The 19,312-nt window shown below is 48.6% G+C and overlaps 1 protein-coding gene across 1 annotated transcript in view; it reads left to right on the plus strand.

The window, feature by feature from the left end:
• Positions 1–19,312, plus strand: part of FREM1 (FRAS1 related extracellular matrix 1) — a 289,664-nt gene that overhangs the window by 102,880 nt on the left and 167,472 nt on the right. The window contains exons 16-17 of the mRNA XM_075316948.1: positions 5,229–5,481; positions 5,888–6,085. Of these exons, the coding sequence (XP_075173063.1) occupies positions 5,229–5,481; positions 5,888–6,085 (451 nt within the window). The remainder of the gene's footprint in view (positions 1–5,228; positions 5,482–5,887; positions 6,086–19,312) is intronic.

The raw sequence follows: 19,312 nt of genomic DNA on the forward strand, positions 1-19,312 counted from the left end.
GATCCAGACGTCTCTTGTCAGCGTGTTTCTTCATCCGCTGGGAAGCGCGCCCAAGGGACGCTTTGACAGAGTCCCAAATGGTAGCAAAGTCACGAACTGCAGTATCAGCAGCCGGGACATCCGATGAAGGGGATATAGGCAATGGGACGGCGGGCTGGAGTCCATAAACAACATGGAAGGGAGATTCGGAGGATGACTCACTGACGTGGTGGTTATGGGAGAATTCAGCCCAAGGCAGAAGCGAGGACCAGTCGTCGTGATGGGCGTTGACATAGTGACGTAGGTATGAGGTCACGATTTGATTGACCCTCTCCACTTGGCCGTTAGACTGAGGATGGTAAGAAGAAGAAAAGTCCAGAGTCACTCCCAGATGTTTGCATAGAGCCCTCCAGAAGCGGGAGGTGAACTGAGTTCCTCTGTCGGACACTATGTGGGATGGAAAGCCATGCAAGCGGAAGATGTGATGTATATAGGCTTCCGCGAGTTCCTGAGCAGAGGGCAGTCCGGCCATAGGAACGAAGTGGGCCATTTTGGAGAATCGATCAACCACGACCCATATGACTGTGTGCCCGGAGGATAATGGCAAGTCCGTAATAAAGTCCATTGCTATGTGTTGCCACGGGACTGAGGGTATCGGTAAAGGCAGAAGACGGCCATGGGGCAAGTGTTTGGGCGTCTTGTTCCTGGCACAGGAGGAGCAGGCAGAGACAAAAGCAGCGACGTCCGTGCGAAGGGATGGCCACCAGTAATGGCGTACAATCGCACCCCATGTTCTCTTCTGACCAGCATGCCCGGCTGTTTTTGAGGCATGACCCCAGTGTAACACTTTTTGCCTGTCGGTATCGGAGACATAGGTCTTCCCGGGCGGTATCTGGGCTAGGGTAACAGGGGCCACCGGAATGATGTTGCTAGGACAGATGATGGGTTGGGTAGTCTCTTCCTCCTGCTCCATGGGCATGAAAGACCTGGACAAGGCATCAGCGCGTACATTCTTGTCCGCGGGTCGGAAGTGAAGCTGAAAGTCGAACCTGGCAAAGAATAAGGACCACCTGGCTTGCCGTGGGTTCAGTCGCTGAGCGGACCGCAGGTATTCTAGGTTCTTGTGGTCCGTGTAGATGATCACGGGATACACTGCACCTTCCAGGAGGTAGCGCCATTCCTCCAGTGCCAGTTTGACTGCCAAGAGCTCTCGGTCCCCGATGGTATAGTTGCGTTCAGGCGCTGAGAAGCCCTTGGAGAAGAATCCGCAAGTCACCATCTTCCCGGAGGAGGACTTCTGCATGAGCACTGCTCCGGCTCCTGAGGAGGAGGCATCCACCTCCAAGGTGAACTGGCGGTTCAACTCCGGACGGTGAAGTACAGGCGAGGAAGCAAAAGCCCGCTTCAAAGAGCCAAACGCGGCGTCGGCCGCAGGCGACCAGTCCTTTGGATTTGCCTCTTTCTTAGTCAAAGCGGAAAGCGGAGCAGTCAGAGCAGAGAAGTGAGGGACGAATTGGCGGTAGTAGTTGGCGAATCCCAGGAAGCGTTGGATTGCCTTCAGTCCAGAAGGGGGAGGCCAGTTGAGAATGGCGGAGACCTTCTTGGGATCCATCTGCAGTCCAGTCTCAGAGATGATGTACCCCAGAAAGGGGAGAGAAGACTGCTCAAAGACACACTTCTCATACTTTGCGTACAGACGGTTCTCTCTTAGTCGTCGTAGAACCAGCTGTACGTGCTCTCTGTGGGTTGGGAGGTCCGGAGAGAAGACAAGGATGTCATCTAGATATACTACCACACAGGTGTAGAGGAGGTCTCGGAACACGTCGTTCACCAGTTCTTGGAAGACGGCAGGGGCGTTACACAGGCCGAAGGGCATCACGCAGTACTCATAATGTCCATCGCGCGTATTAAACGCGGTCTTCCATTCGTCACCAGAGCGGATGCGCACCAGATTGTAAGCACCCCGAAGATCCAGCTTGGTGAACAGACGAGCTCCTCTAAGCCGGTCAAACAATTCGGGGATGAGCGGCAGAGGGTACTTGTTCTTAACAGTGATCTGATTCAGACCCCGGTAGTCGATGCAGGGACGTAAATCGCCCTCTTTTTTCTTGACAAAGAAGAAACCTGCTCCAGCAGGAGAGGAGGATCTCCGAATGAATCCCCTAGCCAGGCTCTCTGAGATGTAAGTCGACATAGCCCTTGTTTCGGCTGGAGATAAAGGATATATCCGTCCTCGTGGTGGCGTTGTTCCAGGGAGCAGGTCGATGGCACAATCGTAGGGGCGATGTGGCGGCAGTACCTCGGATTCTTTTTTATCAAAGACATCAGCAAAGGACCAATAAGCCAAGGGCAGCCCCGGTAGGTTCTCAGGAACCGGAGGTCGTCGGATGGGTTGTGTGGATTTTAGGCATCTCTCATGACACGAAGCACCCCAGCGGGTGATTTCGCCAGTGCCCCAGCTGACTGATGGTTCGTGAGTCCGTAACCATGGAAGGCCCAGCAGGATCTGATGGGACATGTGCGGAAGGACGTAGAAGGCGATGTTCTCGGTGTGAAGAGCACCGATGCGCAGTTCAACCGGCCTGGTGGTCCAGGAGATGGTGTCAGAAAGGGGTCTCCCATCCACAGAGGCAATCACCAGGGGCTTGTTGAGTGGGATAACAGGCACCTGGTATTTGTCCACGGTGGCTTGCTGGATGAAATTGCCTGCTGCCCCGGAATCAAGATAGGCCTCAGCCGTGAACCGCGTCTCTCCCGTTGTCACTTGCACGGTCCATGTGACCGGATCAGAGAGAGTCCCAGCACCTAGGGTGGCCTCTCCTACCAACCCTAGGCTTTGGAGTTTCCCGGCCTTTCCGGACAGGAACGGAGGAGGTGTGTGCCCTCACCGCAGTAAAAGCAGAGACCCTGGGCAAGCCGCTCTGCTCTACGTTGTGCAGACTGACGCACTCGGTCAATCTGCATGGGCTCGTGGACGGGACTCCCAGCTGTTGATGACTGAGGTACGGAGGGCTTCTGAGGAGGAGATGAATGCCGTAACGGGCGTCTCTCACGAGATAGCTCTTTGGAGCGCTCCTGAAAACGTATGTCCACACGAGTTGCTAGGGCAATCAGGGCATCTAGGGTGGAGGGCACGTCCCGACCCGCCAACTCATCCTTGATGCGACTCGAGAGTCCCTCCCAGAAGGCGGCTGTTAGGGCCTCATTATTCCACCCGAGTTCTGAAGCCAAAGTGCGAAAACGGATGGCGTATTGGCCCACCGTCAGTGTTCCTTGACGTAGGCGGAGGAGTGATGAAGCAGAGGCAGAAGCGCGTCCCGGCTCGTCAAAGGTGCTGCGGAATGCCTGCAGGAACTGTTGAAGATCCTTGGTCATGGGGTCCTCCTTCTCCCACAAGGGGTTCATCCACGCCAGCGCCTCGCCCTCTAGGTGGGACATTATAAAGGCGACCTTGGCTTGGTCGGAGGCGAACAGATGTGGCAGCTGCGTGAAATGAAGGGAACATTGATTTATGAAGCCCCTGCAGGTCTTGGGATCTCCAGCATAACGAGGAGGTGACGCCAAACTGAGTCGGGAAGCATCTGACGAGGTTGCCACTGGTGCGGGGGCCATGGCTTGCCTGGCGGGGGACCTGGGTGCCGCAGGCGTCATTGATGCTTGTAATGTGTACAGGCGGGTGTCCACGGAGGTCATGAATTGCAGCATGCGGGTCTGGACTTCACGCTGGCGTTGGAGTTCCTCTTGCAGAGCCATTAGTGCTGCAGCGGGATCCATGGCCTGATCTTACTGTCACGGCCGGGCGGTCGGGCAGACCCAGGAGGTGGATCCACTGGACCGAACTCTCGGAGATGGTGGTAGGGAGTCCGGCAGCTGAAGCACTGATGGGCAGTAGAACAGTCCGTGCAAGAGAAGGCAGCGGAGGAGTCCCAGGGACCACGGAGTCACAGAAGGTGGTCTTGGTGACGTAGCTCAGGTTCGGAGGCCGAGGTGATATCAGGCGGGGTCCGGAACCTCTGGAGCAAGATGACGGGTCACCGCAGGGATCCGGGATGGTACGGACTGTCAGATGGCAGACGGACAGCGTGCGGGGATCAGGACACGGCAGACTGGATGGCGAGGCAGGTACGGCTCTACAAAGACAGATAGGTGAGTACAGGCACATAAACACCAAGAGACCTGACTCCTAGCTCAGGGAACACGAAGATCAGGCCCCGCCCCCTTGGACAATGACCCCCTATATACCCTGTACCTGTGCAACCTCATTTCCTGTTAATGGACGCTGGCCCTTTAAGAAAGGGTCAGTGACCGCGCGCGCGCCCTAATGCGCATGCGCGCCGCCCGGGTGCCAGAAGCCAGGGAAGGAGGCTGCGAGGAGGACGCAGGGGAGCCGGCCAGGTCCAGGGAAGCTGTCGGGCGCCGGGATCGGGGGCCCGGAGCCCTGGGACGGACGGAATCCGGTGACTGGGGAGCGGAGAGCGTGGCAGGTGAGCCGGGGAACGGGGGTGAGGACCCGGGGAGCGTGACATATGTCTTGAGTAAATTCATCCTCCATTAACTTTCCTAACTTATACATATACAAAAGTTTTTACCAGGTCAGGGGTCTGAGCTCATTTCTGTGACTTGAAAACAAAATGTATATAGAAGTCAAAAAGAGATAAATAACAAAGCATTATGTAACTCTTACCCTCCAAAGCTCTGCCCATTTTGGCAGAGCTGCTTCAAACTAGTGTGGAAACGCCAAAAATTGTAAAACTTTTGCTACTATTCAAAGTGTTTTGCAAATTTCTGTCTTAAACACTTTGATGTATTGACCACAATATTCTATAGTTAATTAATTCTCTCAGTTACAGTACAATATACTACAAGGAGGTTATTACTATTGATAAGTCAGCACTAAAATGCTGGAGTCTTCAGTACTCGAATCGAACAGGTTGGACTCGATTCAAATAACAAGCATATTGGAAGTCAATTGGAAATGAGAACATTTTTCCAGAACCCCTGAACAGTAGGACCCACCCTGTTCTTTGGTTAGGGACTTCTGGAAAAATTAGAGAACATGTTGGCCAGGAAATTGAGCATTACAATCACTCGCTTGATACCAAGCATCTCGAACACTGTGTTGCTTGATCGAGTATCAAGCAGTGCCAAACATGCACTCTTTATACTAGTTATTATGCAATATAGTTTTGCTAATGCCAAAAATGGATAAAATGGCTGAATAACCCAACATTTAATTTTTTGGTTTGCAGGTTTTACCAGTAAATGATGAGCCACCGGTAATGAAGGACAACCTCTTACCAACAATATACTGTCAGGAGGGAGAGGATGTGCTTCTTTCTACCGACTACATCTATGCTGTTGATGTGGACAGTGATGATGCAAAGCTGATGTTCATGATTGCACGACAGCCTCGCTGGGGTATTGTTCAGAAGAATGGAGTCACCATTGACCGGTTCTCTCAGAAAGATGTTCTTGACGGAGCTGTGATCTACAAGCATACCAGTATGAACTCACTATGAGAACAATATGTCAATGTTATTTAGATAGGTCTTGATTTAGGGTGTGAAGTAAGGGCGCAAAGCTCCCAATAAAATATATTACAAAAGACCAAATTGATAATAGAGCACCCTCACTCCTTTTGCTTTACCATGTTCTTTTCCTTAATTCCTTATTCCTATTTTATATGCTCCTAAATATTGCATATGTAAGTAAAACATAGTAAATATACAGTAGTCATTAGGGTCTAGCAGATATCTGAATCACATCAAGCAAAGTTGTACCTATATGGGATTTAGTTGGATATGAAATGAGTTATGGTGGTTAAATAGCTATATTCTGATTCAGCAATATTAGGTATTTTCAACATGCCAATTATACCATTATACATGGCTCATGCTTTATCTTACAGGTGGAGAAATTGGATTAAAGCCTTTCTATGATATTATAACCCTTGTTATTTCGGATGCAGAGTTGGATGCTGATGTCAACAGATGTTGCTCTAATGGACCCCATAAAGCACTAGTACCTAATCATGACTCTTTTCCCGTATATGACCTAAATATTACCGTTTTTCCTGTGGATAACCAATCACCATTAATTACAATAGGTAAGATTCATTATTTGTTAAAGGGGTTGTAAAAACAAGCATATTTACAATTTACTGCTTAGTAAATATTCTCTATATTCATAAAAACAATGGGATTTTTAGTGTTATGGTGTACTGATCATTGCCTAGGTCAGAGGCCACCGAATAGTCTCAAACTGGCTGGTTACCTGGTTAAATAACATATGCTGATAACTTTTTGTATGCTTTAGATCCTGCAAGCCTGCCCCTGCATTTTTACTTGAAAAGAGGCAAAGTTGCCTCTGCCGGCCTGCTGGCGGCTCAGTGGTTAGCACTGAAGTCTTGCAGCACTGGGGTCCTGGGTTCAAATGCCACCTAGAAGAACATCTGCAAGGAGTTTGTATGTTCTCCCTGTGTTTGTGTGGGTTTCATGTGGTTTCCTCCCACACTCGAAAGACCTACTGATATAGACTTTAGATTGTGAGTCCCAAAGGGGACAGAGTTGCCAATGTATATAAAGCGCTATCAAATTAATGGCACTATATAAGTGAATAACTATTATTATATTGCTCAATTTGGATTAGTGGGGAGTGCATACCACTGGTCCCAACATACAATCTTCAGGAGCGCACAGCTCTCTGGCTACCTGGATAAAACAAGATCAGAACACGCCTTTTATTGCTCCAATCCCGCAGCACCGTGTTGTGACAGCCACTTCTGGCGAGTTTTTGATGCAGCAGAATTTTGAACCTTAGTTTACATGCATTTTTTCATGCGTTTTTGTGTGCGTTTTTAACTCTGCATTTTGTCTGTTAAGTATTTAACGCTAAATAAAGCTGCTTTGAAGTTTCCTGGTATTGACATACTTAGGTGCAAACTACATGCGTTTTTGATGTGTTGTGCACTGTGTAAATGCACTAAAAACAAATTTGAGGGTTTTTTTTACCTGCAAATTTTCTGCATTTAATGCAAGTCTATGTGGAAATTCCACACAAAAAACTCAGTTTACTGGCACTTGACATGCTGCAGATTAGAAAAAACACTCTTTATGTAAGTTTAGGTAGCGTAAAAAAGAAACACAGTGGACATGAGATTTCTAGAAATCCCAACCACTTTGCTAGAACTGTAAAACACTGCATTTTATGTGCAGTGAAAAATACGCAGCATCAAAAATATGATAAAAGCTCATTGTGGGCACACAGGCTAAGGGGCACTTTGCACACTACGACATCGCAAGCCGATGCTTGCGATGCCGAGCGCGATAGTCCCCGCCCCCGTCGCAGCTGCGATATCTTGTGATAGCTGCCGTAGCGAACATTATCGCTACGGCAGCTTCACATGCACTCACCTGCCTTGCGACGTCGCTCTGGCCGGCAACCCGCCTCTTTATTAAGGGGGCGGGTCGTGCGGCATCATAGCGACGTCACATGGCAGGCGGCTAATAGAAGCGGAGGGGCGGAGATGAGCGGGACGTAAACATCCCGCCCAACTCCTTCCTTCCGCATAGCTGGCGTGAGCCGCATGACGCAGGTAGGAGATGTTCCTCGCTCCTGCGGCTTCACACACAGCGATGTGTGATGCCGCTGGAACAAGGAACAACATCGTAACACCGGTCATTTCCAAATTATGGAAATGACCAACGCTACACCGATGATACGATTATAACGATTTTGCGCTCGTTAATCGTATCAAAAGGGCAAAACACACTACGATATCGCGTGCGACGCCGGATGTGCGTCACTTTCAATTTGACCCCACCGACATCGCACCTGCGATGTTGTAGTGTGCAATGTGCCCCTAAGTGTGGCATTGTTTTTCTAATTCTGGATAACCCTGATAGGACATATCTCAGTAATATGCAATAGCAATATAAAATTAAAATATCCCTTAACTGGTTGACAACTAGCACCACAGATGTACAGCACAGTGTGCCACTCCCATGTCAGCAGCCGGGCTGCTCGGATCCGGATCCGCAGTGGCTTGAGGGGTCTCCGGACCCGGGGGTCGTGCGGACACTTAAATAAAAAGGGGAATGAAATACGTGCAGAAGATTGTTGTAAATAGTTTGTGATGCCACCCACGGTGTGTGGTAAAAATGTAGTACCACCGCTGCTGGAGTGGCAGCTGGGTGTTTAACCCCTTCGTGGATAGGGGTCTTATGCCCCGAGGCTCAGTGTCCAGAACACGGGTGGCGATGGCTGCCGGTGGTGGTGCGACGGGCCGGACCGGGGAGTGTTGGTGTACTCACGATTAAATGAATGCACACAAGTCCGCTGGTAAACCAAGGTGTCAGTGGCCGTCTGCCATGTCCGGGTGTATACAGGTCCCACACCCAGCTGGTGTTCCAATGTCCCTTCCTCCGGCACTATGTACTTTTCTTCTCCTTTGGACAACCTCGTGTGTAACGGGAAAGTCTTCTAACAGTTCTGTTTTGGTTAGGAGATGTGCCCGCGAAAACTGACCCGTGGGATCTCAATGGGTTGTTGAGGATACCCTAACCCCCGCGTTGAGCTGCCGTTTCGCTCTATCTGGGCTCACACACTGGAACAACGTCTGGAACCTTGTCCCTGGCCTGGTTATTAGAGAAGGGGCTTGCAACCGTCTTCGAACTAGGGTCCAGGTACCCCGCTTGTGCACAGTTTCTGGACTGGATCTCCGCTGTCGGTACCGGCGGACTCCAACCCTGCCCCGGTCCACTTTGGATTTCCCGCGACCGGACTCCCGTCGCCTTTGGACACAGTCCACTGCTTGCCACCTAGCCAGTAGACCAGGGCCACTACCCTGGTTACCCTTCACTAGGCTCAGACTTGTCTCCACTCGAACTTGCACTTCCACTTTACTTGAACTCCAACTTGAACTAACTGGTTCCCTCCCCTGGATCCTCAAGACCCCTAGGTGGGCGCTCCCAATCCGCCTAATCCTGCCCGCTGGCATGTCCTTCCTACCCTGAGGGGGGGGCTAGGGTTTTGTGGCAGATGGTACCTGATGTGGGATGGTATTGTGTGGGGTGTACTGTTTCTCTGTGACCACCTGGCGGTGCCAGGGCGTCACAACAGTCAGGTGCTATATTCTGTTCTGTAACTTAGATTTTTTTGTCAGGCTAATCACATTGCTGTTATCTGTGCACCTGTAAAATCAGTTATTGGAGCAGGACTTTATTTTTCAGAATCAGGACTATCATTTCAGCAGTTCAACTCCTTTGGTAGCATCTAGTATGTGTACTTAGACAGTAGCATTATGTCCAGAGACTATTTTCCCCCTTTAACTAGGCTAATATACCTACCCTAGTTACAGGGATAATCAGCAATTAAAAATATATTGTAATGTTTAAATGACTTTTGAGGAAAGCAAAGTGTACAATAAAAGAATAAGTAAAATACAATGTTATTAAAAAGAAAGTAACTGCTAAATGAAACAGTCTCCAACTCCATAATTCATTATAAAATATCTAAATACAAAAACAAAAGATATATGAAAATAAAGCCCAATGTTTCAAAAAAAGACTCAAAAATAATTTGAATAATTGAATAAGAAAAAAGCTTTACCTATATGTACACTCCCTGACAGACGTTCTGTCGCTTATCCATGTTATGTAAATAAAAGCTTATAACCTGACGTTAAATTCATCCATTGATTTTATAAATTACTCTTTTGAAAGATGAAACCCTACCAAATTTGGTTTAGGTTATGAAAATAAAGTTGCTGCAAAGCTGAAATATTGATCATTTAGTGAACACAGAAAGGTCAGATTTTGGCAATACAAAAGTTTTGTCGCCCACAGAAAGTAATGTGAAATTCAAACAAATAATTAACTTCTAATACAAAGATACTGTATGTTGCATAACATTGGTGAATGAAGTTGTGGTGCTATTAGCACCATATTTAATATTTTGTGTGACTTCCATGAGCTTGAAGGGCTGTGGTTCAACAATGATTCATACAATTTATTGATGAAGTCATCAGGAATAGCAAAGAATGCAGTCTAAAGGCCCCGTCACACTAAGCAACATCGCTAGCAACATCGCTGCTAACGAACAACTTTTGTGACGTAACAGCGATGTTGCTAGCGATGTTGCTGTGTGTGACATCCAGCAACAACCTGGCCCCTGCTGTGAGGTCGTTGGTTGTTGCTGAATGTCCTGGGCCATTTTTTAGTTGTTGCTGTCCCGCTGTGAAGCACAGATCGCTGTGTGTGACAGCGAGACAGCAACAACTAAATGTGCAGGCAGCAGGAGCCGGCTTCTGCGGAGGCTGGTAACCAATGTAAACATCGGGTAACCAAGAAGCCCTGTCCTTGGTTACCCGATATTTACCTTTGTTACCAGCCTCCTCCGCTCTCACTGTCAGTGCCGGCTCCTGCTCTGTGCACATGTAGCTGCAGCACACATCGGGATAATTAACCCGATGTGTGCTGTAACTAGGAGAGCAAGGAGCCAGCGCTAAGCATTGTGCGCTGCTCCCTGCTCTGTGCACATGTAGCTGCAGCACACATCGGGTTAATTAACCCAATGTATGCTGTAACTAGGAGAGCAAGGAGCCAGCGCTAAGCATTGTGCGCTGCTCCCTGCTCTGTGCACATTTAGCTGCAGCACACATTGGGTAATTAACCCGATGTGTGCTGTAACTAGGAGAGCAAGGAGCCAGCGCTCAGTGTGCGCTGCTCCCTGCTCTCTGCACGTGTAGCTCCGTGCGGTGGTAACCAAGGTAAATATCGGGTTGGTTACCCGATATTTACCTTAGTTACCAAGCGCAGCATCTTCCACGCGGCGCTGGGGGCTTGTCACTGGTTGCTGGTGAGCTCACCAGCAACTTGTGTAGCGACGCTCCAGCGATCCCTGCCAGGTCAGGTTGCTGGTGGGATCGCTGGAGCGTCGCAGTGTGACATCTCACCAGCAACCTCCTAGCAACTTACCAACGATCCCTATCGTTGTTGGGATCGCTGGTAAGTTGCTTAGTGTGACTGGACCTTTAAGCTGGGGTCACACTAAACGACAGCGACAACGACGTCGCTGTTACGTCACCATTTTCTGTGACGTAGCAGCGACCTTGTAAGTCGCTGTTATGATCGCTGCTTAGCTGTCAAACACAGCAGCCGAAGCAGCGATCATAACGACACGCATCGCTGTTCTGCAACATGTGCAGAGAGCAGGGAGCCGCGCACACTGAGCGCTGGCTCCCTGCTCTCCTAGCTACAGTACACATTGGGTTAATTACACGATGTGTACTGCAGCTACATGTGCAGAGAGCAGGGAGCCGCGCACACTGCTTAGCACTGGCTCCTTGCTCTCCTAGCTACAGTACACATCGGGTTAATTACACGATGTGTACTGCAGCTACATGTGCAGAGAGCAGGAGCCAGCGCTGGCAGCGTGAGAGCAGCGGAGGCTGGTAACGAAGGTAAATATCGGGTAACCACCTTGGTTACCCGATGTTTACCTTGGTTACAGCTTACCGCAGCTTCCAGATGCCAGCTCCTGCTCCCTGCTCGCTTCATTTCGTCGCTCTCTCGCTGTCACACACAGCGATCTGTGCGTCACAGCAGGAGAGCGACGACCAAAAAATGAAGCTGGACATTCAGCAACGAGCGGCGACCTCACAGCAGGGGCCAGCTCGTTGCTGGATGTCACACACAGCGACAGCGATGGGACGTCGCTGCAACGTCACAGAAAATGGTGACGTAGCAGCGACATCGTTGTCGTCGTCGCTGTGTGTGACACCACCTTTACATGCCTTCCAGAGTTCATCTAGATTCTTTGCTTTTGTCTTCCAAGCTTCCTCTTTCATCCTACCCCAAACATGTTCAATGATGTTCATTTCTGGTGACTGGGCTGGCCAGTCATTGAGCACCTTGCTCTTCTTTGCCAGGAGGAACTTTGTTGTAGAGATGGATGTATGAGATGGAGCACCATCCTGCTACAGAATTTGACCCTTTTTATGATTGGGAATTTAAGAGGTAGCTAATACATCTTGATATTTTAGGCTCTTGATATTGCCTTCCACCTTGCAAATGTTTCGCACACCCTCATACTGAATGTAACCCCAGACCATGATCTTTCCACCACCAAACCTATCTGTTTTCTGGGTGTATTTTGGATCCATACAGGCTCCAGGAGGTCTCCTGCAGTATTTGCGGCAGCTGTGGTGTAATTCAACTGAAGATTCATCAGAGAAATACACCTTCTGCCACTTTTCCAGCATCCATCTGTTTAGCAGGCTGTGGGACTTGGCAAATGCAACACAGTTTTTTAATTGCCTTTTGTTTATTGCTGTCTTCTGGACACTGATTTGACCATGGAGGCCATTTCGAGACAGAATCATATAAACTGTTCTAGTTGACACAGAGACTCGAGGTGACCAGGCCTGTTGGAGCTCTGCTGCAGTGGAAGAGGGGCTGGGTTTGGATTTTCTAACGAACAAACGTTTCTCCTGAGCAGTTGTCTTGCAGGGTCTGCCAGACCTAGGCTTGTCAAAAACATCTCCAGTTTCTTCAAATCTTTTTTTAATTCTTTGTACTTGACACTGAGACACATTAAAGGTGCCAGCCACCTGTGCAGTGGATCTTGTCTTCAGCCTATTAATAACCAAGGCTTTGGTAACAGGGTGGATTTTTGGCATGCTGTCAGAGGTCAAGTTGCAGTTCAAGTGAAGGTCTGGGGTGCTGGTTTCTTTTTATACACACCCTCTAATTAACCGATCATTTAGTGAACACAGGTGAGGATGTAAACTAGGATTGAGTGCATTATATGACTGTAATACTATTGTATGAACTGAGGATTTCGATTGCGTTAGGGCAATGACAACCAGAGATGGGTTCTTGGTGCAAAGAAGTTTTATAATATGCAACCAACAATATGTACACAGGAAAGAACATAAACACAGTAAATATCTGCCAGGTTCGGAGCAAAGGGGAATTCCCAGGACCGCGCACCGGACTCCCCCAGGGAGGCCACCAGGAGCGAACCCCTATACAGTGGCTGTCTGGCGATCACCCCAGAAGGCCTAAATGCACCTCAGCCGGGACACGAAAGGGCAACAGGTTATAGTCCAAAAATGTCCATACTGGATGTGGAACACGGGTCCTAGGGTGGACGGAAGTACTGGAAGGGACCGGGCACAAACGCCTACCAGAGACGGCAGACAGAGTCCCGGACCAGCGAGGGCACAGCTCAATGAGACCAGGTGGAGTCCACGGCCGGTGTTAGGTGATTCACCAGGATCCAAAATAACAACAAGGAAATGAGAGCAGCAGGGCAGGAGTAGACAGAAAGCAGTATACTCAAGCAACTAGACTAGGCTTAGGAGCGGGCTTTTAAACAGATGAACAGGAAGTAGGGCAACAGAACATAAAACTCCATGTTAACAAAGGGCAAGCTCCAATGTCAGCAAACTGGAAATCCCGGAACACTAACAATGACAAGGCGACAAAACTTCTGTCTTGCCAAAATCTGACCTTTCTGTGTTCATTAAATGATCAATATTTCAGCTTTGCAGCAACTTAATTTTCATAACCTAAACCAAATTTGGGAGGGTTTCAGCTTTCAAAAGAGTAATTTATAAAACCAATGGATGAATTTAAAGTCAGGTTATAAGTTTTTATTTACATAACATGGATAAGTGACAGAAATTCTGTCAGGGAGTGTACTGGAAAAAATAAAAACATGCTTAGTATTGAAAGGGGAAAAAGGACAACTCTACAGAAGGTTTACTGGAATCTGAGCTGCTTGAAAAGTTGTGCTTTAAAATTACTCATATAGCTTAAGATCACCTAAGTCCAAAACAGTGGAAAAACTGGTTAGTTCCTAAAACACTACCATCAAAAATCCTTTTATTTAAAGCGGCTGTTCAGTACTTTATATTGATGGTCCAGCACCCCTGGTGATCAGCTTTCTTTGTGCCTCCGGTGACCAGATGTTCTCAGTTGCAGAGTGGAATTACACAGCCTAATAACTGTTTAGTGGTGACAGCCAGATATTGCACATTCATGCCTATTTATTTGAATAGGGGCGGATTCGCAGTTCCCCGTTAAGGATAGTATACAATTGAGAGAGCTGTGTAGTTTTTCTTCATAACTCATCACATCTGGTCACTATTGGCATCAAGAACAACTGATTGACGGGGATGCCGGGTGTCACACTCCAACTGATCTGATATTGAAGACTTATCCCACACTGCTCTAATGTTGATGACTAAAGATGGGCAAACCCGGATTGTAAGGGGCACTTTGCACACTACGACATTGCAAGCTGATGCTTGCGATGCCAAGCGCGATAGTCCCCGCCCCCGTCGCAGCTGCGATATCATGAACTCGCTGCTGCCCGACCACCGTGCGCAGCTGCCGCCCGACCACCGTGCGCAGCTGCCGCCCGACCACCGTGCGCAGCTGCCGCCCGACCACCGTGCGGAGCTGCCGCCCGACCACCGTGCGGAGCTGCCGCCCGACCACCGTGCGGAGCTGCCGCCCGACCACCGTGCGGAGCTGCCGCCCGACCACCGTGCGGAGCTGCCGCCTGACCTACACCCCACCTATTGTCTCCTCCCCATAATCCTATAGAATGTAAGCCCGCAAGGGTAGGGCCCTCTTCCCTCTGTACTAGTCTGTCTACTGTAACTTGTATACGTATTTTGTATGTAACCCCCTTCTCATGTACAGCACCATGAAATTAATGGTGCTCTATAAATAAATAATAATAATAATAATAATAATCATGGTGATAGCTGGTGTAGCGAACATTATCGCTACGCCAGGTTCACATGCACTCACCTGCCCTGCGACGTCGCTCTGGCCGGCAACCCGCCTCCTTATTAAGGGGGCGGGTCGTGCGGCATCATAGCGACGTCACACGGCAGGCGGCCAATAGAAGCGGAGGGGTGGAGATGAGCGGGACGTAAACATCCCGCCCAACTCCTTCCTTCCGCATAGCTGGCGTGAGCCGCATGACGCAGGTAGGAGATGTTCCTCGCTCCCGCGGCTTCACACACAGCGATGTGTGATGCGTTGGAACGAGTAACAACATCGTAACATCAGTCATTTCCAAATTATGGAAATGACCGACGCTACACCGATGATACGATTACGACGATTTTGTGCTTGTTAATCGTATCAAAAAGGCTTTACACACTACGATATCGCCTGCGACGCCGGATGTGCGTCACTTTCAATTTGACCCCACCGACATTGCACCTGCGATGTCGTAGTGTGCAAAGTGCCCCTAAAAGCAGGGCTGTGGAGTCGGTAAGCCCAACCTGCGACTCCGACTCCTCAATTTCCCTTGCACCGACTCCACGACTCCAACTATAACTCCCACATATATTGCTTATATTTAAGTGAAAAATTTATTGTAGTACAATGTGAACATCAGACATTTAATCATTTTTATGATACAATAATCAAGATATTTAGAATATAAAATATATTTATTGTAATACAACTTTAGAACACAAAAAACTGTAATAAATTGGAAATATGTAATACACTAAGTAATATAGATTACACATATATATATATATACACAGTATATATATATATATATACACACAGTATATATATATATAAATATATATACACAGTATATATATATATAAATATATATATATATATAACACTATGTAATAAACTATGTAAGTGGCAAAAAACAGTTTTCAACAAAAACATACTAAATAACATTTGTGCAGTCTATGAATCTGTTCTAAGAAATAGAATTGCCTCCATCAGATCCTCCTTCATAGATTACCTCAAATCTGACCTAATAATTTTAAGGCTAGAGAACAACCTCTCTACACTAAGGGCCGCTTTGCACGCTGCGACATCGCTAGCAATTGCTAGCGATGTCGAGCACGATAGCACCCACCCCCGTCGTTGTAAGGATATGTGGTGATTGCTGCCGTAGCGAACATTATCGCTACGGCAGCGTCACATGCACATACCTGTGCAGCGACGTCGCTGTGACTGGCGAACCGCCTCCTTTATAAGGGGGCGGTTCGTTCAGCGTCACAGCGACGTCACAGCAGCGTCACTGAACCGCCACCCAATAGAAAAGGAGAGGAGGAGATGAGCGGCCGGAACATGCCGCCCACCTCCTTCCTTCCTCATTTTCCGGTGGACGCAGGTAAGGAGATGTTTGTCGTTCCAGCGGCGTCACACATACCGATGTGTGCTGCCGCAGGAACGACAAACAACATCGTTACTGCAGCAGCAATGATAATTGGGAATAGGGGGGCATGTCACCGATGAGTGATTTTGAACGTTTTTGCGACGATTCAAAATCGCTGATAGGTGTCACACACAACGTCATCGCTAAAGCGGCCGGATGCGCGTCACAAATTCCGTGACCCCAACAAGATCGCTTTAGCGTGTAAAGCCACCTTAACTTGGATTGGAGGCAAAGCCGTAACCACATGGGTAACATCTATAACAATTTCAGGGTATAAAGGAATTGCCTCATACACAGTCAGTTTTGATGAACGGATGAATTTTTCTATTATTTTGAGAGCAAGTGAACATTTTGGTGAAATATGGTCAATATGCTTGCTATAGGAGACGGAGTGAAATCTTTTTCCTTGCAGCAATGCTTTGACTGCTCCATGTCCCCCAAATACTTCATATTTTTCGGACTATAAGACGCACCGGACTATAAGACGCACCCTGGTTTTAGAGGAGGAAAATAGGAAAATAAAACTTTAAGCAAAAAAATGTGGTCATGACACACTGTTATGGGGCGAGGATCTGCTGCTGACACTGTTATGGGGGTAATGTCCCCAAATTCTCTACTAAGGTACCCCATCCTGGTAATGATCCTCCTGCCTTGTAGATGATCCTGCTATAAACCCCCATCCTGCTCATATACCCCCATCCTGCTCATATACCCCTATCCTATTGATATACCCCCATCCATCCTGTTCATATTCCACCATCCATCCTGCTCATATACTCCCATCCTGTTCATATACCCCATCCTGTTCATATACCCCCATCCTATTGATATACCCCCCATCCATCCTGCTCATATTCCCCCATCCATCCTGCTCATATACTCCCATCCTGTTCATATACCCCATCCTGTTCATATACCCCCATTCTATTGATATACCCCCATCCATCCTGCTAATATTCCCCCATCCATCCTGTTTATATACTCCCATCCTGTTCATATACCCCATCCTGTTCATATACCCCCATCCTGTTCATATACCCCCATCCTGTTCATATACCCCCCATCCATCCTGCTCATATACTCCCATCCTGCTATATGCCCCCATCGTGCTCATATACCATCCTGGTATATGGCCTGTATCATATAGGACAGAGAAAAAAAAATAAACGTTTATACTCACCTTTTCCTCACTCCCTGCAGCACCGATCATCTTCCTCTCTGCGCCACTGACCTGTGTGTGTGGAGCCGCTCCCCTGCAGCATCGCAATGTCTTCCTGTCTGTGCCGATCAGCTGATCAGCACAGATCAGCTGACCGGCACAGACAGGAAGACATCACGTGCTGCAGGGGGACGGCTCCACACACGGGGATGGGTGAGTACACTGATTCACTGCACCCTGCGCTGATGATGACGCGTGGGGGGCAGTGAATACAGCGGCACATGATCACTCCAGGCTGTAATTGTCAGGGGTGATCATGCGGACCGGCAATTTACTATGTGCGCATCCCCGCTCGTCCTCCCGCCCACCTGTCAGCGCCGGCTTCTGCGCTGAAAAATGGGCGGGAGGATGGGCGTGCATATGTAATGAGCGGGCCCACGTGATCACGGCAGGTGCTGCTGCTGCCTGCTTGAGCCTCCGATGACCCGCTCCACCGCAGCACCCTTATTCCCGGCCGCAGCCTTATAGTCAGACCATAAGACGCACCCCCAACTTTCCCCCAACATTTGGGGTAAAAAAGTGCGTCTTATGGTCCGAAAAATACAGTAAACTCCTCATTATTATTATTATTATTATTATTTATTTATAGAGCACCATTAATTCCATGGTGCTGTACATGAGAAGGGGGTTACATACAAAATACGTATACAAGTTACAGTAGACAGACTAGTACAGAGGGAAGAGGGCCCTACCCTTGCGGGCTTACATTCTATAGGATTATGGGGAGGAGACAATAGGTGGGGTGTAGGTCAGGCGGCGGCTCCGCACGGTGGTCGGGCGGCAGCTCCGCACGGTGGTCGGGCGGCAGCTCCGCACGGTGGTCGGGCGGCAGCGAGTTCATTGTAGATTGTAGGCATTTCTGAACAGATGAGTTTTCAGGTTCCGTTTGAAGTTTGCAAGGGTAGGGGATAGTCTGACGTGTTGAGGCAGCGAGTTCCAGGAGACTGGGGATGCTCGGGAGAAGTCTTGGAGTCGGTTGCGTGAGGAGCGAATGAGAGAGGAGGAGAGGAGGAGATCTTGGGAGGACCGGAGGTGACGTGTTGGAGTGTAGTGGGAGAGTAGTTCGGAGATGTACGGAGGGGAAAGATTATGCACAGCTTTGTAGGTCAGTGTTAGAAGTTTGAATTGGATACGGTGGAAGATTGGAAGCCAGTGGAGGGACATGCAGAGGGGAGAAGCGGGGTGGTATTGAGGAGAGAGGTGGATAAGTCGGGCAGCAGAGTTAAGGATGGACTGGAGAGGGGCGAGCGTGTTGGCAGGGAGGCCACAGAGGAGGATGTTACAGTAGTCGAGGCGGGAGATTATGAGGGCATGCACTAGCATTTTAGTAGATTGCAAATTGAGGAAAGGGCGGATTCTGGAAATATTTTTGAGTTGAAGACGGCAGGAGGTGGTGAGGGACTGGATGTGTGGTATGAAGGATAAGGCAGAGTCAAAGGTCACTCCGAGGCAGCGAACTTTGGGTACTGGCGAGAGCGTGGTGTTATTTATCTGATGAGGATGAAGATATGGCAGCAGTAGCACTGTCAGGACCCAAGTCCTCTTGCGCCTGGCAGTCCTGTAGGCCACTCATCCTAACTGCTACCTCAGTCAGAGCTTCTTTTTCTTTAGTAAGCTGTTGATCATCAAGCAGTATACGATGACTTGGGTCCACATAAACAGTGGCCAGAAGAATTTTATTTCCCAATAGCTGTGTCTCTCTCCGTTTCATTGAAGCAGAAATGCAATCTGCGATTAAAACTGCTCTTTGGGACAGGCAAAATAGCAAGTTCTTCCACTCCCTTATGAAAATGCCAGGAGTTAAATCCTCAGCTTGTAATTTTTTAGTAACGGTAAATGGGTGATTAAGCAATTTAATCAATTAAGGCACCTGTGTCCATTGACCGTCATTTAGGGTTA

The sequence above is a fragment of the Anomaloglossus baeobatrachus genome, chromosome 1 (genome assembly GCF_048569485.1).
Source record: "Anomaloglossus baeobatrachus isolate aAnoBae1 chromosome 1, aAnoBae1.hap1, whole genome shotgun sequence".
NCBI classification, from domain to species: Eukaryota; Metazoa; Chordata; class Amphibia; order Anura; family Aromobatidae; genus Anomaloglossus; species Anomaloglossus baeobatrachus.